The sequence below is a fragment of the Oncorhynchus masou genome, unplaced genomic scaffold, assembly GCF_036934945.1.
Source record: "Oncorhynchus masou masou isolate Uvic2021 unplaced genomic scaffold, UVic_Omas_1.1 unplaced_scaffold_2287, whole genome shotgun sequence".
NCBI classification, from domain to species: Eukaryota; Metazoa; Chordata; class Actinopteri; order Salmoniformes; family Salmonidae; genus Oncorhynchus; species Oncorhynchus masou.
In genome coordinates, this window is record NW_027008755.1 from 1 (window position 1) to 17,500 (window position 17,500).

At 47.1% G+C, this 17,500-nt stretch overlaps 1 protein-coding gene across 1 annotated transcript in view; it reads left to right on the forward strand.

Annotated features, from left to right (window-relative positions):
* Window positions 1-642: 642 nt before the first annotated feature.
* LOC135533242 (neprilysin-like) overlaps window positions 643-17,500 on the forward strand; it is a gene marked incomplete at its 5' end in the record, with an annotated part of 34,929 nt that continues 18,071 nt past the window's right edge. The window contains 9 exons of the mRNA XM_064960650.1: window positions 643-867; window positions 984-1,085; window positions 1,280-1,390; window positions 1,760-1,894; window positions 3,769-4,008; window positions 9,930-9,980; window positions 10,180-10,230; window positions 10,401-10,585; window positions 17,438-17,500. The exon at window positions 17,438-17,500 is cut by the window's right edge and continues 31 nt beyond it. Coding sequence (XP_064816722.1) covers window positions 643-867; window positions 984-1,085; window positions 1,280-1,390; window positions 1,760-1,894; window positions 3,769-4,008; window positions 9,930-9,980; window positions 10,180-10,230; window positions 10,401-10,585; window positions 17,438-17,500 — 1,163 coding nt within the window. The remainder of the gene's footprint in view (window positions 868-983; window positions 1,086-1,279; window positions 1,391-1,759; window positions 1,895-3,768; window positions 4,009-9,929; window positions 9,981-10,179; window positions 10,231-10,400; window positions 10,586-17,437) is intronic.

Genomic DNA, 17,500 nt, shown 5'->3' on the forward strand with positions numbered 1-17,500 from the left:
CTATCACTGTGTTTATGAAGCCAAACTTCAGTCCCTGACTGGTAAGAACCAGGGGGTGCTGGTCCTTACCAGTTGTGTTAACCAGGGGTTCTGGTTCTTACCGGTTGTGTTAACCAGGGGACGCTGAATCTAACCAGTTGTGTTAACCAAGGGGTGCTGGTTTTAACCAGTGGGCGCTGGTTCTTACCAGTTGTGTCAACCAAGGGGTGCTGGTTCTTACCAGTTGTGTAAACCAGTGGGTGCTGGTTCTTACCAGTTGTGTCAACCAGGGAGTGCTGGTTCTTACCAGTTGTGTTAACCAGTGGGTGCTGGTTCTTACCAGTTGTGTCAACCAGTGGGAGCTGGTTCTTACCAGTTGTGTCAACCAGGGGATGCTGGTTCTTACCAGTTGTGTTAACCAGGCGGCTCTGGTTCTTACCAGTTGTTGGGTTAAGCAAGCGCTGAGCCCATGGGCTCTTTCTTAACAAATTTGTAGCAGATCCCTGTGTTTCCCATAGCTCAGTGCTACACTGGTTGTTCTGGTACTGACATTTACAGGGTAGGGACCCCTGGGCCTCCAACCATGCTGTTGTGTGTGTGTGTGTGTGTGTGTATTGAAAAACAGACATTTATGATGGGACCAGCGGTGCTTGTTTTTGACAGTTGGAATCTGTGACAGCCAGAGGACCGTTTGACTCTGTGACAGCCAGAGGATCGTTTGACTCTGTGACAGCCAGAGGACAGTTGGACTCTGTGACAGCCAGAGGACAGTTGGACTCTGTGACAGCCAGAGGACAGTTGGACTCTGTGACAGCCAGAGGACAGTTGGACTCTGTGACAGCCAGAGGACAGTTGGACTCTGTGACAGCCAGAGGACGGATCGTCGAGGCAAATCTATTTAATTAATGCTTTATTTGATATTGAGTTAATGGTGTTTGAGCTGAATTTTTAAATTGTGCTCTCTCTCTCCTTTCTCTCACCCTCTTTCGCTGTCTCTCCTCCAGGCAACTGATACTCCAGAGGACCGTAACAACCCAGTTCTCCTCTACAACAAAATGGAGCTGGGTGTTCTCAATGCTAATTTCAGCCTGGAGGTCGACACACAGGTAAGAGACTCAATGTGTGTTGTCTGCTCTGTTCAGTATGTCTGATAAACCCCTCCTCTCAGGTGATGATGATAAACCCCTCCTCTCAGGTGATGATGATAAACCCCTCCTCTCAGGTGTTGATGATAAACCCCTCCTCTCAGATGGTGATGATAAACCCCTCCTCTCAGGTGATGATAAACCCCTCCTCTCAGGTGTTGATGATAAACCCCTCCTCTCAGGTGTTGATGATAACCCCATCCTCTCAGATGGTGATGACAAACCCCTCCTCTCAGATGGTGATGATGATAAACCCCTCCTCTCAGGTGTTGATGATAAACCCCTCCTCTCAGGTGATGATAAACCCCTCCTCTCAGGTGGTGATGATAAACCCCTCCTCTCAGGTGATGATAAACCCCTCCTCTCTGGTGTTGATGATAAACCCCTCCTCTAAGATGGTGATGATAAAACCCTCCTGTCAGGTGATGATAAACCCCTCCTCTCAGATGGTGATGACAAACCCCTCCTCTCAGGTGGTGATGACAAACCCCTCCTCTCAGATGGTGATGACAAACCCCTCCTCTCAGATGGTGATGACAAACCCCTCCTCTCAGATGGTGATGATAAACCCCTCCTCTCAGATGGTGATGATAAACCCCTCCTCTCAGATGGTGATGATAAACCCCTCCTCTCAGGTGTTGATGATAAACCCCTCCTCTAAGATGGTGATGATAAACCCCTCCTCTCAGATGGTGATGATAAATCCCTCCTGTCAGGTGATGATAAACCCCTACTCTCAGATGGTGATGATAAACCCCTCCTCTCAGATGGTGATAATAAACCCCTCTTCTCAGATGGTGATGACAACCCCTCCTCTCAGATGGTGATGATAAACCCCTCCTCTCAGATACTGATAAACCCCTCCTCTCAGATGGTGATGATAAACCCCTCCTGTCAGGTGATGATAAACCCCTCCTCTCAGGTGATGATAAACCCCTCCTCTCAGGTGATGATAAACCCCTCCTATCAGGTGATGATAAACCCCTCCTATCAGATGGTGATGATAAACCCCTCCTCTCAGGTGATGATAAACCCCTCCTGTCAGGTGATGATAAACCCCTCCTATCAGATGGTGATGATAAACCCCTCTTCTCAGATGGTGATGACAAACCCCTCCTCTCAGGTGTTGATGATAAACCCCTCCTCTAAGATGGTGATGATAAACCCCTCCTGTCAGGTGATGATAAACCCCTCTTCTCAGATGGTGATGACAAACCCCTCCTCTCAGGTGTTGATGATAAACCCCTCCTCTCAGATGGTGATGATAAACCCCTCCTCTCAGGTGATGACATACCCCTCCTCTCAGATGGTGATGATAAACCCCTCCTCTCAGATGGTGATGATAAACCCCTCCTCTCAGATGGTGATGACATACCCCTCCTCTAAGATTGTGATGATAAACCCCTCCTGTCAGGTGATGATAAACCCCTCCTCTCAGGTGATGATAAACCCCTCCTCTCAAGTGATGATAAACCCCTCCTCTCAGATGGTGATGACAAACCCCTCCTATCAGGTGATGATAAACCCCTCCTATCAGGTGATGATAAACCCCTCCTCTCAGGTGATGATAAACCCCTCCTCTCAGATGGTGATGATAAACCCCTCCTCTCAGATGGTGATGACAAACCCCTCCTATCAGGTGATGATAAACCCCTCCTATCAGGTGATGATAAACCCCTCCTCTCAGATGGTGATGATAAACCCCTCCTCTCAGGTGATGATAAACCCCTCCTATCAGGTGATGATAAACCCCTCCTCTCAGATGGTGATGACAAACCCCTCCTATCAGATGGTGATGATAAACCCCTCCTCTCAGATGGTGATGATAAACCCCTCCTCTCAGATTGTGATGATAAACCCCTCCTCTCAGGTGATGATAAACCCCTCCTATCAGGTGATGATAAACCCCTCCTCTCAGATGGTGATGACAAACCCCTCCTATCAGATGGTGATGATAAACCCCCCCTGTCAGGTGATGATAAACCCCTCCTCTCAGGTTATGACAAACCCCTCCTCTCAGGTGTTGATGATAAACCCCTCCTCTCAGATGGTGATGACAAACCCCTCCTCTCAGATGGTGATGATAAACCCCTCCTCTCAGGTGATGATAAACCCCTCCTCTCAGGTGATGATAAACCCCTCCTCTCAGATGGTGATGATAAACCCCTCCTCTCAGGTGATGATAAACCCCTCCTCTCAGGTGGTGATGACAAACCCCTCCTCTCAGATGGTGATAATAAACCCCTCCTCTCAGGTGATGATAAACCCCTCCTCTCAGATGGTGATGATAAACCTCTCCTCTCAGATGGTGATGAATAAACCCCTCCTCTCAGATGGTGATGATAAACCCCTCCTCTCAGATGGTGATGATGATAAACCCCTCCTCTCAGGTGATGATAAACCCCTCATGTCAGGTGATGATAAACCCCTCCTCTCAGGTGTTGATGATAAACCCCTCCTCTAAGATGGTGATGATAAACCCCTCATGTCAGGTGATGATAAACCCCTCCTCTCAGGTGTTGATGATAAACCCCTCCTCTAGATGGTGATGATAAACCCCTCCTGTCAGGTGATGATAAACCCCTCCTCTCAGGTTATGACAAACCCCTCCTCTCAGGTGTTGATGATAAACCCCTCCTCTCAGGTGGTGATGATAAACCCCTCCTCTAAGATGGTGATGATAAACCCCTCCTGTCAGGTGATGATACACCCCTCCTCTCAGGTGATGATAAACCCCTCCTCTCAGATGGTGATGACAAACCCCTCCTCTCAGATGGTGATGATAAACCCCTCCTATCAGATGGTGATGACGTACCCCTCCTCTCAGGTGTTGATGATAAACCCCTCCTCTCAGGTGTTGATGATAAACCCCTCCTCTAAGATGGTGATGATAAACCCCTCATGTCAGGTGATGATAAACCCTCCTCTCAGGTGTTGATGATAAACCCTCCTCTAAGATGGTGATGATAAACCCCTCATGTCAGGTGATGATAAACCCCTCCTCTCAGGTGTTGATGATAAACCCCTCCTCTAGATGGTGATGATAAACCCCTCCTGTCAGGTGATGATAAACCCCTCCTCTCAGGTTATGACAAACCCCTCCTCTCAGGTGTTGATGATAAACCCCTCCTCTCAGGTGGTGATGATAAACCCCTCCTCTAAGATGGTGATGATAAACCCCTCCTGTCAGGTGATGATAAACCCCTCCTCTCAGGTGATGATAAACCCCTCCTCTCAGATGGTGATGACAAACCCCTCCTCTCAGATGGTGATGATAAACCCCTCCTCTCAGATGGTGATGACGTACCCCTCCTCTCAGGTGTTGATGATAAACCCCTCCTCTCAGGTGTTGATGATAAACCCCTCCTCTAAGATGGTGATGATAAACCCCTCATGTCAGGTGATGATAAACCCCTCCTCTCAGGTGTTGATGATAAACCCCTCCTCTAAGATGGTGATGATAAACCCCTCCTGTCAGGTGATGATAAACCCCTCCTCTCAGGTTATGACAAACCCCTCCTCTCAGGTGTTGATGATAAACCCCTCCTCTAAGATGGTGATGATAAACCCCTCCTGTCAGGTGATGATAAACCCCTCCTCTCAGGTGATGATAAACCCCTCCTCTCAGATGGTGATGACAAACCCCTCCTCTCAGATGGTGATGATAAACCCCTCCTATCAGGTGATGATAAACCCCTCCTCTCAGATGGTGATGACGTACCCCTCCTCTCATGTGTTGATGATAAACCCCTCCTCTCAGGTGTTGATGATAAACCCCTCCTCTAAGATTGTGATGATAAACCCTCCTGTCAGGTGATGATAAACCCCTGCGTCTCAGATGGTGATGACAAACCCCTCCTCTCAGGTGGTGATGACAAACCCCTCCTCTCAGATGGTGATGACAAACCCCTCCTCTCAGATGTTGATGATAAACCCCTCCTCTCAGATGGTGATGATAAACCCCTCCTATCAGGTGATGATAAACCCCTCCTCTCAGGTGATGATAAACCCCTCCTCTCAGATGGTGATGACAAACCCCTCCTCTCAGATGGTGATGATAAACCCTCCTATCAGGTGATGATAAACCCCTACTCTCAGATGGTGATGACGTACCCCTCCTCTCATGTGTTGATGATAAACCCTCCTCTCAGGTGTTGATGATAAACCCCTCCTCTAAGATGGTGATGATAAACCCTCCTGTCAGGTGATGATAAACCCCTCGTCTCAGATGGTGATGACAAACCCTCCTCTCAGGTGGTGAGGACAAACCCCTCCTCTCAGATGGTGATGACAAACCCCTCCTCTCAGGTGGTGAGGACAAACCCCTCCTCTCAGATGGTGATGACAAACCCCTCCTCTCAGATGTTGATGATAAACCCCTCCTCTCAGATGGTGATGATGATAAACCCCTCCTCTCAGATGGTGATGACAAACCCCTCCTCTCAGATGGTGATGACAAACCCCTCCTCTCAGATGGTGATGATAAACCCCTCCTCTCAGATGGTGATGATAAACCCTCCTCTCAGGTGATGATAAACCCCTCCTCTCAGATGGTGATGATAAACCCCTCCTCTCAGATGGTGATGATAAACCCCTCCTCTCAGGTGATGATAAACCCCTCCTCTCAGGTGATGATAAACCCCTCCTCTTAGATGGTGATGATAAACCCCTCCTCTCAGATGGTGATGATAAACCCCTCTTCTCAGATGGTGATGACAAACCCCTCCTCTCAGATGGTGATGATAAACCCCTCCTCTCAGATACTGATAAACCCCTCCTATCAGGTGATGATAAACCCCTCCTCTCAGGTGATGATAAACCCCTCCTCTCAGATGGTGATGACAAACCCCTCCTCTCAGATGGTGATGACAAACCCTCCTCTCAGATGGTGATGACAAACCCCTCCTCTCAGATGGTGATGACAAACCCATCCTCTCAGATGGTGATGATAAACCCCTCCTCTCAGGTGATGATAAACCCCTCCTCTCAGATGGTGATGATAAACCCCTCCTCTCAGGTGATGATAAACCCCTCCTCTCAGATGGTGATGATAAACCCCTCCTCTCAGATGGTGATGATAAACCCCTCCTCTCGGGTGATGATAAACCCTCCTCTCAGGTGATGATAAACCCCTCCTCTCAGATGGTGATGATAAACCCCTCCTCTCAGATGGTGATGACTTACCCCTCCTCTCAGATGGTGATGACAAACCCCTCCTCTCAGATGGTGATGATAAACCCCTTCTCTCAGATGGTGATGATAAACCCCTCCTCTCAGATGGTGATGATAAACCCCTCCTCTCAGATGGTGATGACAAACCCCTCCTCTCAGATGGTGATGATAAACCCCTCCTCTCAGATGGTGATGACAAACCCCTCCTCTCAGGTGTTGATGATATACCCCTCCTCTCAGGTGGTGATGACAAACCCCTCCTCTCAGGTGGTGATGACAAACCCTCCTCTCAGATGGTGATGATAAACCCCTCCTCTCAGGTAATGATAAACCCCTCCTATCAGGTGATGATAAACCCCTCCTCTCAGGTGATGATAAACCCCTCCTCTCAGATGGTGATGACAAACCCTCCTCTCAGATGGTGATGATAAACCCCTCCTATCAGGTGATGATAAACCCCTCCTCTCAGATGGTGATGACGTACCCCTCCTCTCAGGTGTTGATGATAAACCCCTCCTCTCAGGTGTTGATGATAAACCCCTCCTCTAAGATGGTGATGATAAACCCCTCCTGTCAGGTGATGATAAACCCCTCGTCTCAGATGGTGATGACAAACCCCTCCTCTCAGGTGGTGAGGACAAACCCCTCCTCTCAGATGGTGATGACAAACCCCTCCTCTCAGATGTTGATGATAAACCCCTCCTCTCAGACGGTGATGACAAACCCCTCCTCTCAGATGGTGATGATGATAAACCCCTCCTCTCAGATGGTGATGACAAACCCCTCCTCTCAGATGGTGATGATAAACCCCTCCTCTCAGGTGGTGATGACAAACCCCTCCTCTCAGATGGTGATGATAAACCCCTCCTCTCAGGTGATGATAAACCCCTCCTCTCAGATGGTGATGATAAACCCCTCCTCTCAGGTGATGATAAACCCCTCCTCTCAGGTGATGATAAACCCCTCCTCTTAGATGGTGATGATAAACCCCTCCTCTCAGATGGTGATGATAAACCCCTCTTCTCAGATGGTGATGACAAACCCCTCCTCTCAGATGGTGATGATAAACCCCTCCTCTCAGATACTGATAAACCCCTCCTATCAGGTGATGATAAACCCCTCCTCTCAGGTGATGATAAACCCCTCCTCTCAGATGTTGATGATAAACCCCTCCTCTCAGATGGTGATGACAAACCCCTCCTCTCAGATGGTGATGATGATAAACCCCTCCTCTCAGATGGTGATGACAAACCCCTCCTCTCAGATGGTGATGACAAACCCCTCCTATCAGATGGTGATGATAAACCCCTCCTATCAGGTGATGATAAACCCCTCCTCTCAGATGGTGATGACAAACCCCTCCTCTCAGATGGTGATGATAAACCCCTCCTATCAGGTGATGATAAACCCTCCTCTCAGATGGTGATGACGTACCCCTCCTCTCATGTGTTGATGATAAACCCCTCCTCTCAGGTGTTGATGATAAACCCCTCCTCTAAGATGGTGATGATAAACCCCTCCTGTCAGGTGATGATAAACCCCTCGTCTCAGATGGTGATGACAAACCCCTCCTCTCAGGTGGTGATGACAAACCCCTCCTCTCAGGTGGTGAGGACAAACCCCTCCTCTCAGATGGTGATGACAAACCCCTCCTCTCAGATGTTGATGATAAACCCCTCCTCTCAGATGGTGATGACGTACCCCTCCTCTCATGTGTTGATGATAAACCCCTCCTCTCAGGTGTTGATGATAAACCCCTCCTCTAAGATTGTGATGATAAACCCCTCCTGTCAGGTGATGATAAACCCCTCGTCTCAGATGGTGATGACAAACCCCTCCTCTCAGGTGGTGATGACAAACCCCTCCTCTCAGATGGTGATGACAAACCCCTCCTCTCAGATGTTGATGATAAACCCCTCCTCTCAGATGGTGATGATAAACCCCTCCTATCAGGTGATGATAAACCCCTCCTCTCAGGTGATGATAAACCCCTCCTCTCAGATGGTGATGACAAACCCCTCCTCTCAGATGGTGATGATAAACCCCTCCTATCAGGTGATGATAAACCCCTCCTCTCAGATGGTGATGACGTACCCCTCCTCTCATGTGTTGATGATAAACCCCTCCTCTCAGGTGTTGATGATAAACCCCTCCTCTAAGATGGTGATGATAAACCCCTCCTGTCAGGTGATGATAAACCCCTCGTCTCAGATGGTGATGACAAACCCCTCCTCTCAGGTGGTGAGGACAAACCCCTCCTCTCAGATGGTGATGACAAACCCCTCCTCTCAGGTGGTGAGGACAAACCCCTCCTCTCAGATGGTGATGACAAACCCCTCCTCTCAGATGTTGATGATAAACCCCTCCTCTCAGATGGTGATGATGATAAACCCCTCCTCTCAGATGGTGATGACAAACCCCTCCTCTCAGATGGTGATGACAAACCCCTCCTCTCAGATGGTGATGATAAACCCCTCCTCTCAGATGGTGATGATAAACCCCTCCTCTCAGGTGATGATAAACCCCTCCTCTCAGATGGTGATGATAAACCCCTCCTCTCAGATGGTGATGATAAACCCCTCCTCTCAGGTGATGATAAACCCCTCCTCTCAGGTGATGATAAACCCCTCCTCTTAGATGGTGATGATAAACCCCTCCTCTCAGATGGTGATGATAAACCCCTCTTCTCAGATGGTGATGACAAACCCCTCCTCTCAGATGGTGATGATAAACCCCTCCTCTCAGATACTGATAAACCCCTCCTATCAGGTGATGATAAACCCCTCCTCTCAGGTGATGATAAACCCCTCCTCTCAGATGGTGATGACAAACCCCTCCTCTCAGATGGTGATGACAAACCCCTCCTCTCAGATGGTGATGACAAACCCCTCCTCTCAGATGGTGATGACAAACCCATCCTCTCAGATGGTGATGATAAACCCCTCCTCTCAGATGGTGATGATAAACCCCTCCTGTCAGGTGATGATAAACCCCTCCTCTCAGATGGTGATGATAAACCCCTCCTCTCAGGTGATGATAAACCCCTCCTCTCAGATGGTGATGATAAACCCCTCCTCTCAGATGGTGATGACTTACCCCTCCTCTCAGATGGTGATGACAAACCCCTCCTCTCAGATGGTGATGATAAACCCCTTCTCTCAGATGGTGATGATAAACCCCTCCTCTCAGATGGTGATGATAAACCCCTCCTCTCAGATGGTGATGACAAACCCCTCCTCTCAGATGGTGATGATAAACCCCTCCTCTCAGATGGTGATGACAAACCCCTCCTCTCAGGTGTTGATGATATACCCCTCCTCTCAGGTGGTGATGACAAACCCCTCCTCTCAGGTGGTGATGACAAACCCCTCCTCTCAGATGGTGATGATAAACCCCTCCTCTCAGGTAATGATAAACCCCTCCTATCAGGTGATGATAAACCCCTCCTCTCAGGTGATGATAAACCCCTCCTCTCAGATGGTGATGACAAACCCCTCCTCTCAGATGGTGATGATAAACCCCTCCTATCAGGTGATGATAAACCCCTCCTCTCAGATGGTGATGACGTACCCCTCCTCTCAGGTGTTGATGATAAACCCCTCCTCTCAGGTGATGATAAACCCCTCCTCTCAGGTGATGATGAACCCCTCCTCTCAGGTGTTGATGATAAACCCCTCCTCTCAGGTAATGATGAACCCCTCCTCTCAGGTGTTGATGATAAACCCCTCCTCTCAGGTGATGATGAACCCTCCTCTCAGGTGTTGATGATAAACCACTCCTCTCAGGTGATGATAAACCCCTCCTCTCAGGTGATGATAAACCCCTCCTCTCAGGTGATGATGAACCCTCCTCTCAGGTGTTGATGATAAACCACTCCTCTCAGGTAATGATGAACCCCTCCTCTCAGGTGTTGATGATAAACCCCTCCTCTCAGGTGATGATGAACCCTCCTCTCAGGTGTTGATGATAAACCACTCCTCTCAGGTGATGATAAACCCCTCCTCTCAGGTGATGATAAACCCCTCCTCTCAGGTGATTATGAACCCCTCCTCTCAGGTGATGATAAACCCCTCCTCTCAGGTGATGATAAACCCCTCCTCTCAGGTGATGATAAACCCCTCCTCTCAGGTGATGATGAACCCCTCCTCTCAGGTGTTTGACTGGAGTTACTTCACCAGGACGATCATGGGGACGGTCGGCATCACTGTGCCTGACACAGAGAATGTTATCAACTACGCACCTAACTACTTCAGACGGCTCAACCCTATCCTAGCCAAGTACACTAAGAGGTGAGAACATTGACTCAACCCTATCCTAGCCAAGTACACTAAGAGGTGAGAACATTGACTCAACCCTATCCTAGCCAAGTACACTAAGAGGTGAGAACATTGACTCAACCCTATCCTAGCCAAGTACACTAAGAGGTGAGAACATTGACTCAACCCTATCCTAGCCAAGTACACTAAGAGGTGAGAACATTGACTCAACCCTATCCTAGCCAAGTACACTAAGAGGTGAGAACATTGACTCAACCCTATCCTAGCCAGGTATACAGAACATTGACTCAACCCTATCCTAGCCAAGTACACTGAGAACATTGACTCAACCCTATCCTAGCCAAGTACACTAAGAGGTGAGAACATTGACTCAACCCTATCCTAGCCAAGTACACTAAGAGGTGAGAACATTGACTCAACCCTATCCTTGCCAAGTACACTAAGAGGTGAGAACATTGACTCAACCCTATCCTAGCCATGTACACTGAGAACATTGACTCAACCCTATCTTTGCCAAGTACACTGAGAACATTGACTCAACCCTATCCTAGCCAAGCACACTAAGAGGTGAGAACATTGACTCAACCCTATCCTAGCCAAGTACACTAAGAGGTGAGAACATTGACTCAACCCTATCCTTGCCAAGTACACTAAGAGGTGAGAACATTGACTCAACCCTATCCTAGCCAAGTACACTAAGAGGTGAGAACATTGACTCAACCCTATCCTAGACAAGTACACTAAGAGGTGAGAACATTGACTCAACCCTATCCTAGCCAAGTACACAGAATATTGACTCAACCCTATCCTAGCCAAGTACACTAAGAGGTGAGAACATTGACTCAACCCTATCCTAGCCAAGTACACTAAGAGGTGAGAACATTGACTCAACCCTATCCTAGCCAAGTACACTAAGAGGTGAGAACATTGACTCAACCCTATCCTAGCCAAGTACACTAAGAGGTGAGAACATTGACTCAACCCTATCCTAGCCAAGTACACTAAGAGGTGAGAACATTGACTCAACCCTATCCTAGCCAAGTACACAGAACATTGACTCAACCCTATCCTAGCCAAGTACACTGAGAACATTGACTCAACCCTATCCTAGCCAAGTACACTAAGAGGTGAGAACATTGACTCAACCCTATCCTAGCCAAGTACACAGAACATTGACTCAACCCTATCCTAGCCAAGTACACTGAGAACATTGACTCAACCCTATCCTATCCAAGTACACTAAGAGGTGAGAACATTGACTCAACCCTATCCTAGCCAAGTACACTAAGAGGTGAGAACATTGACTCAACCCTATCCTAGCCAAGTACACCGAACATTGACTCAACCCTATCCTAGCCAAGTACACAGAACATTGACTCAACCCTATCCTAGCCAAGTACACTGAGAACATTGACTCAACCCTATCCTAGCCAAGTACACTAAGAGGTGAGAACATTGACTCAACCCTATCCTAGCCAAGTACACAGAAGATTGACTCAACCCTATCCTAGCCAAGTACACCTAGAACATTGACTCAATCCTATCCTAGCCAAGTACACTAAGAGGTGAGAACATTGACTCAACCCTATCCTAGCCAAGTACACTAAGAGGTGAGAACATTGACTCAAACCTATCCTAGCCAAGTACACAGAACATTGACTCAACCCTATCCTAGCCAAGTACACTGAGAACATTGACTCAACCCTATCCTAGCCAAGTACACTAAGAGGTGAGAACATTGTCTCAACCCTATCCTAGCCAAGTACACTAAGAGGTGAGAACATTGACTCAACCCTATCCTAGCCAAGTACACTAAGAGGTGAGAACCTTGACTCAACCCTATCCTCGCCAAGTACACAGAACATTGACTCAACCCTATCCTAGCCAAGTACACTGAGAACATTGACTCAACCCTATCCTAGCCAAGTACACTAAGAGGTGAGAACATTGACTCAACCCTATCCTAGCCAAGTACACTAAGAGGTGAGAACATTGACTCAACCCTATCCTAGCCAAGTACACTAAGAGGTGCGAACATTGACTCAACCCTATCCTAGCCATGTACACTAACAGGTAAGAACATTGACTCAACCCTATCCTAGCCAGGTAAACTAATAGGTGAGAACATTGACTCAACCCTATCCTAGCCAATAACACTAAGAGGTGAGAACATTGACTCAACCCTATCCTAGCCAAGTACACTGAGAACATTGACTCAACTCTATCCTAGCCAAGAACATTAAGAGGTGAGAACATTGACTCAACCCTATCCTAGCCACATACACTGAGAACATTGACTCAACCCTATCCTAGCCAAGTACACTAAGAGGTGAGAACATTGACTCAACCCTATCCTAGCCACGTACACTGAGAACATTGACTCAACCCTATCCTAGCCAAGTACACTAAGAGGTGAGAACATTGACTCAACCCTATCCTAGCCAAGTACACTAAGAGGTGAGAACATTGACTTAACCCTATCCTAGCCAAGTACACAGAACATTGACTCAACCCTATCCTAGCCAAGTACACTGAGAACATTGACTCAACCCTATCCTAGCCAAGTACACTAAGAGGTGAGAACATTGACTCAACCCTATCCTAGCCAAGTACACTAAGAGGTGAGAACATTGACTCAACCCTATCCTAGCCAAGTACACTAAGAGGTGAGAACATTGACTCAACCCTATCCTAGCCAAGTACACTAAGAGGTGAGAACATTGACTCAACCCTATCCTAGCCAAGTACACAGAACATTGACTCAACCCTATCCTAGCCAAGTACACTGAGAACATTGACTCAACCCTATCCTAGCCAAGTACACTAAGAGGTGAGAACATTGACTCAACCCTATCCTAGCCAAGTACACAGAACATTGACTCAACCCTATCCTAGCAAAGTACACTGAGAACATTGACTCAACCCTATCCTATCCAAGTACACTAAGAGGTGAGAACATTGACTCAACCCTATCCTAGCCAAGTACACTAAGAGGTGAGAACATTGACTCAACCCTATCCTAGCCAAGTACACCGAACATTGACTCAACCCTATCCTAGCCAAGTACACAGAACATTGACTCAACCCTATCCTAGCCAAGTACACTGAGAACATTGACTCAACCCTATCCTAGCCAAGTACACTAAGAGGTGAGAACATTGACTCAACCCTATCCTAGCCAAGTACACAGAAGATTGACTCAACCCTATCCTAGCCAAGTACACTGAGAACATTGACTCAATCCTATCCTAGCCAAGTACACTAAGAGGTGAGAACATTGACTCAACCCTATCCTAGCCAAGTACACTAAGAGGTGAGAACATTGACTCAAACCTATCCTAGCCAAGTACACAGAACATTGACTCAACCCTATCCTAGCCAAGTACACTGAGAACATTGACTCAACCCTATCCTAGCCAAGTACACTAAGAGGTGAGAACATTGTCTCAACCCTATCCTAGCCAAGTACACTAAGAGGTGAGAACATTGACTCAACCCTATCCTAGCCAAGTACACTAAGAGGTGAGAACCTTGACTCAACCCTATCCTCGCCAAGTACACAGAACATTGACTCAACCCTATCCTAGCCAAGTACACTGAGAACATTGACTCAACCCTATCCTAGCCAAGTACACTAAGAGGTGAGAACATTGACTCAACCCTATCCTAGCCAAGTACACTAAGAGGTGAGAACATTGACTCAACCCTATCCTAGCCAAGTACACTAAGAGGTGCGAACATTGACTCAACCCTATCCTAGCCATGTACACTAACAGGTAAGAACATTGACTCAACCCTATCCTAGCCAGGTAAACTAATAGGTGAGAACATTGACTCAACCCTATCCTAGCCAATAACACTAAGAGGTGAGAACATTGACTCAACCCTATCCTAGCCAAGTACACTGAGAACATTGACTCAACTCTATCCTAGCCAAGAACATTAAGAGGTGAGAACATTGACTCAACCCTATCCTAGCCACATACACTGAGAACATTGACTCAACCCTATCCTAGCCAAGTACACTAAGAGGTGAGAACATTGACTCAACCCTATCCTAGCCACGTACACTGAGAACATTGACTCAACCCTATCCTAGCCAAGTACACTAAGAGGTGAGAACATTGACTCAACCCTATCCTAGCCAAGTACACTAAGAGGTGAGAACATTGACTTAACCCTATCCTAGCCAAGTACACAGAACATTGACTCAACCCTATCCTAGCCAAGTACACTGAGAACATTGACTCAACCCTATCCTAGCCAAGTACACTAAGAGGTGAGAACATTGACTCAACCCTATCCTAGCCAAGTACACTAAGAGGTGAGAACATTGACTCAACCCTATCCTAGCCAAGTACACTAAGAGGTGAGAACATTGACTCAACCCTATCCTAGCCAAGTACACTAAGAGGTGAGAACATTGACTCAACCCTATCCTAGCCAAGTACACAGAACATTGACTCAACCCTATCCTAGCCAAGTACACTGAGAACATTGACTCAACCCTATCCTAGCCAAGTACACTAAGAGGTGAGAACATTGACTCAACCCTATCCTAGCCAAGTACACAGAACATTGACTCAACCCTATCCTAGCCAAGTACACTGAGAACATTGACTCAACCCTATCCTATCCAAGTACACTAAGAGGTGAGAACATTGACTCAACCCTATCCTAGCCAAGTACACTAAGAGGTGAGAACATTGACTCAACCCTATCCTAGCCAAGTACACCGAACATTGACTCAACCCTATCCTAGCCAAGTACACAGAACATTGACTCAACCCTATCCTAGCCAAGTACACTGAGAACATTGACTCAACCCTATCCTAGCCAAGTACACTAAGAGGTGAGAACATTGACTCAACCCTATCCTAGCCAAGTACACAGAAGATTGACTCAACCCTATCCTAGCCAAGTACACTGAGAACATTGACTCAATCCTATCCTAGCCAAGTACACTAAGAGGTGAGAACATTGTCTCAACCCTATCCTAGCCAAGTACACTAAGAGGTGAGAACATTGACTCAACCCTATCCTAGCCAAGTACACTAAGAGGTGAGAACCTTGACTCAACCCTATCCTCGCCAAGTACACAGAACATTGACTCAACCCTATCCTAGCCAAGTACACTGAGAACATTGACTCAACCCTATCCTAGCCAAGTACACTAAGAGGTGAGAACATTGACTCAACCCTATCCTAGCCAAGTACACTAAGAGGTGAGAACATTGACTCAACCCTATCCTAGCCAAGTACACTAAGAGGTGCGAACATTGACTCAACCCTATCCTAGCCATGTACACTAACAGGTAAGAACATTGACTCAACCCTATCCTAGCCAGGTAAACTAATAGGTGAGAACATTGACTCAACCCTATCCTAGCCAAGTACACTGAGAACATTGACTCAACTCTATCCTAGCCAAGAACATTAAGAGGTGAGAACATTGACTCAACCCTATCCTAGCCACATACACTGAGAACATTGACTCAACCCTATCCTAGCCAAGTACACTAAGAGGTGAGAACATTGACTCAACCCTATCCTAGCCACGTACACTGAGAACATTGACTCAACCCTATCCTAGCCAAGTACACTAAGAGGTGAGAACATTGACTCAACCCTATCCTAGCCAAGTACACTAAGAGGTGAGAACATTGACTTAACCCTATCCTAGCCAAGTACACAGAACATTGACTCAACCCTATCCTAGCCAAGTACACTGAGAACATTGACTCAACCCTATCCTAGCCAAGTACACTAAGAGGTGAGAACATTGTCTCAACCCTATCCTAGCCAAGTACACTAAGAGGTGAGAACATTGACTCAACCCTATCCTAGCCAAGTACACTAAGAGGTGAGAACCTTGACTCAACCCTATCCTCGCCAAGTACACAGAACATTGACTCAACCCTATCCTAGCCAAGTACACTGAGAACATTGACTCAACCCTATCCTAGCCAAGTACACTAAGAGGTGAGAACATTGACTCAACCCTATCCTAGCCAAGTACACTAAGAGGTGAGAACATTGACTCAACCCTATCCTAGCCAAGTACACTAAGAGGTGCGAACATTGACTCAACCCTATCCTAGCCATGTACACTAACAGGTAAGAACATTGACTCAACCCTATCCTAGCCAGGTAAACTAATAGGTGAGAACATTGACTCAACCCTATCCTAGCCAATAACACTAAGAGGTGAGAACATTGACTCAACCCTATCCTAGCCAAGTACACTGAGAACATTGACTCAACTCTATCCTAGCCAAGAACATTAAGAGGTGAGAACATTGACTCAACCCTATCCTAGCCACATACACTGAGAACATTGACTCAACCCTATCCTAGCCAAGTACACCAAGAGGTGAGAACATTGACTCAACCCTATCCTAGCCACGTACACTGAGAACATTGACTCAACCCTATCCTAGCCAAGTACACTAAGAGGTGAGAACATTGACTCAACCCTATCCTAGCCAAGTACACTAAGAGGTGAGAACATTGACTTAACCCTATCCTAGCCAAGTACACAGAACATTGACTCAACCCTATCCTAGCCAAGTACACTGAGAACATTGACTCAACCCTATCCTAGCCAAGTACACTAAGAGGTGAGAACATTGACTCAACCCTATCCTAGCCAAGTACACTGAGAACATTGACTCAACCCTATCTTTGCCAAGTACACTGAGAACATTGACTCAACCCTATCCTAGCCAAGCACACTGAGAACATTGACAAAAGCACATCATTATAATATGATGAGAAGCGTCAGTTTTTCAAACATTCTCATTTTTAGTACATTGTCGATCAACTGTAGTTGCTGGTGTAGTGTTTCCGTGTTGTTGTTTCCAGAGTCCTGCAGAACTACATGGTGTGGCGTTTCGTCATGAACATGGTGGTGGGTTTGAGCAGGCA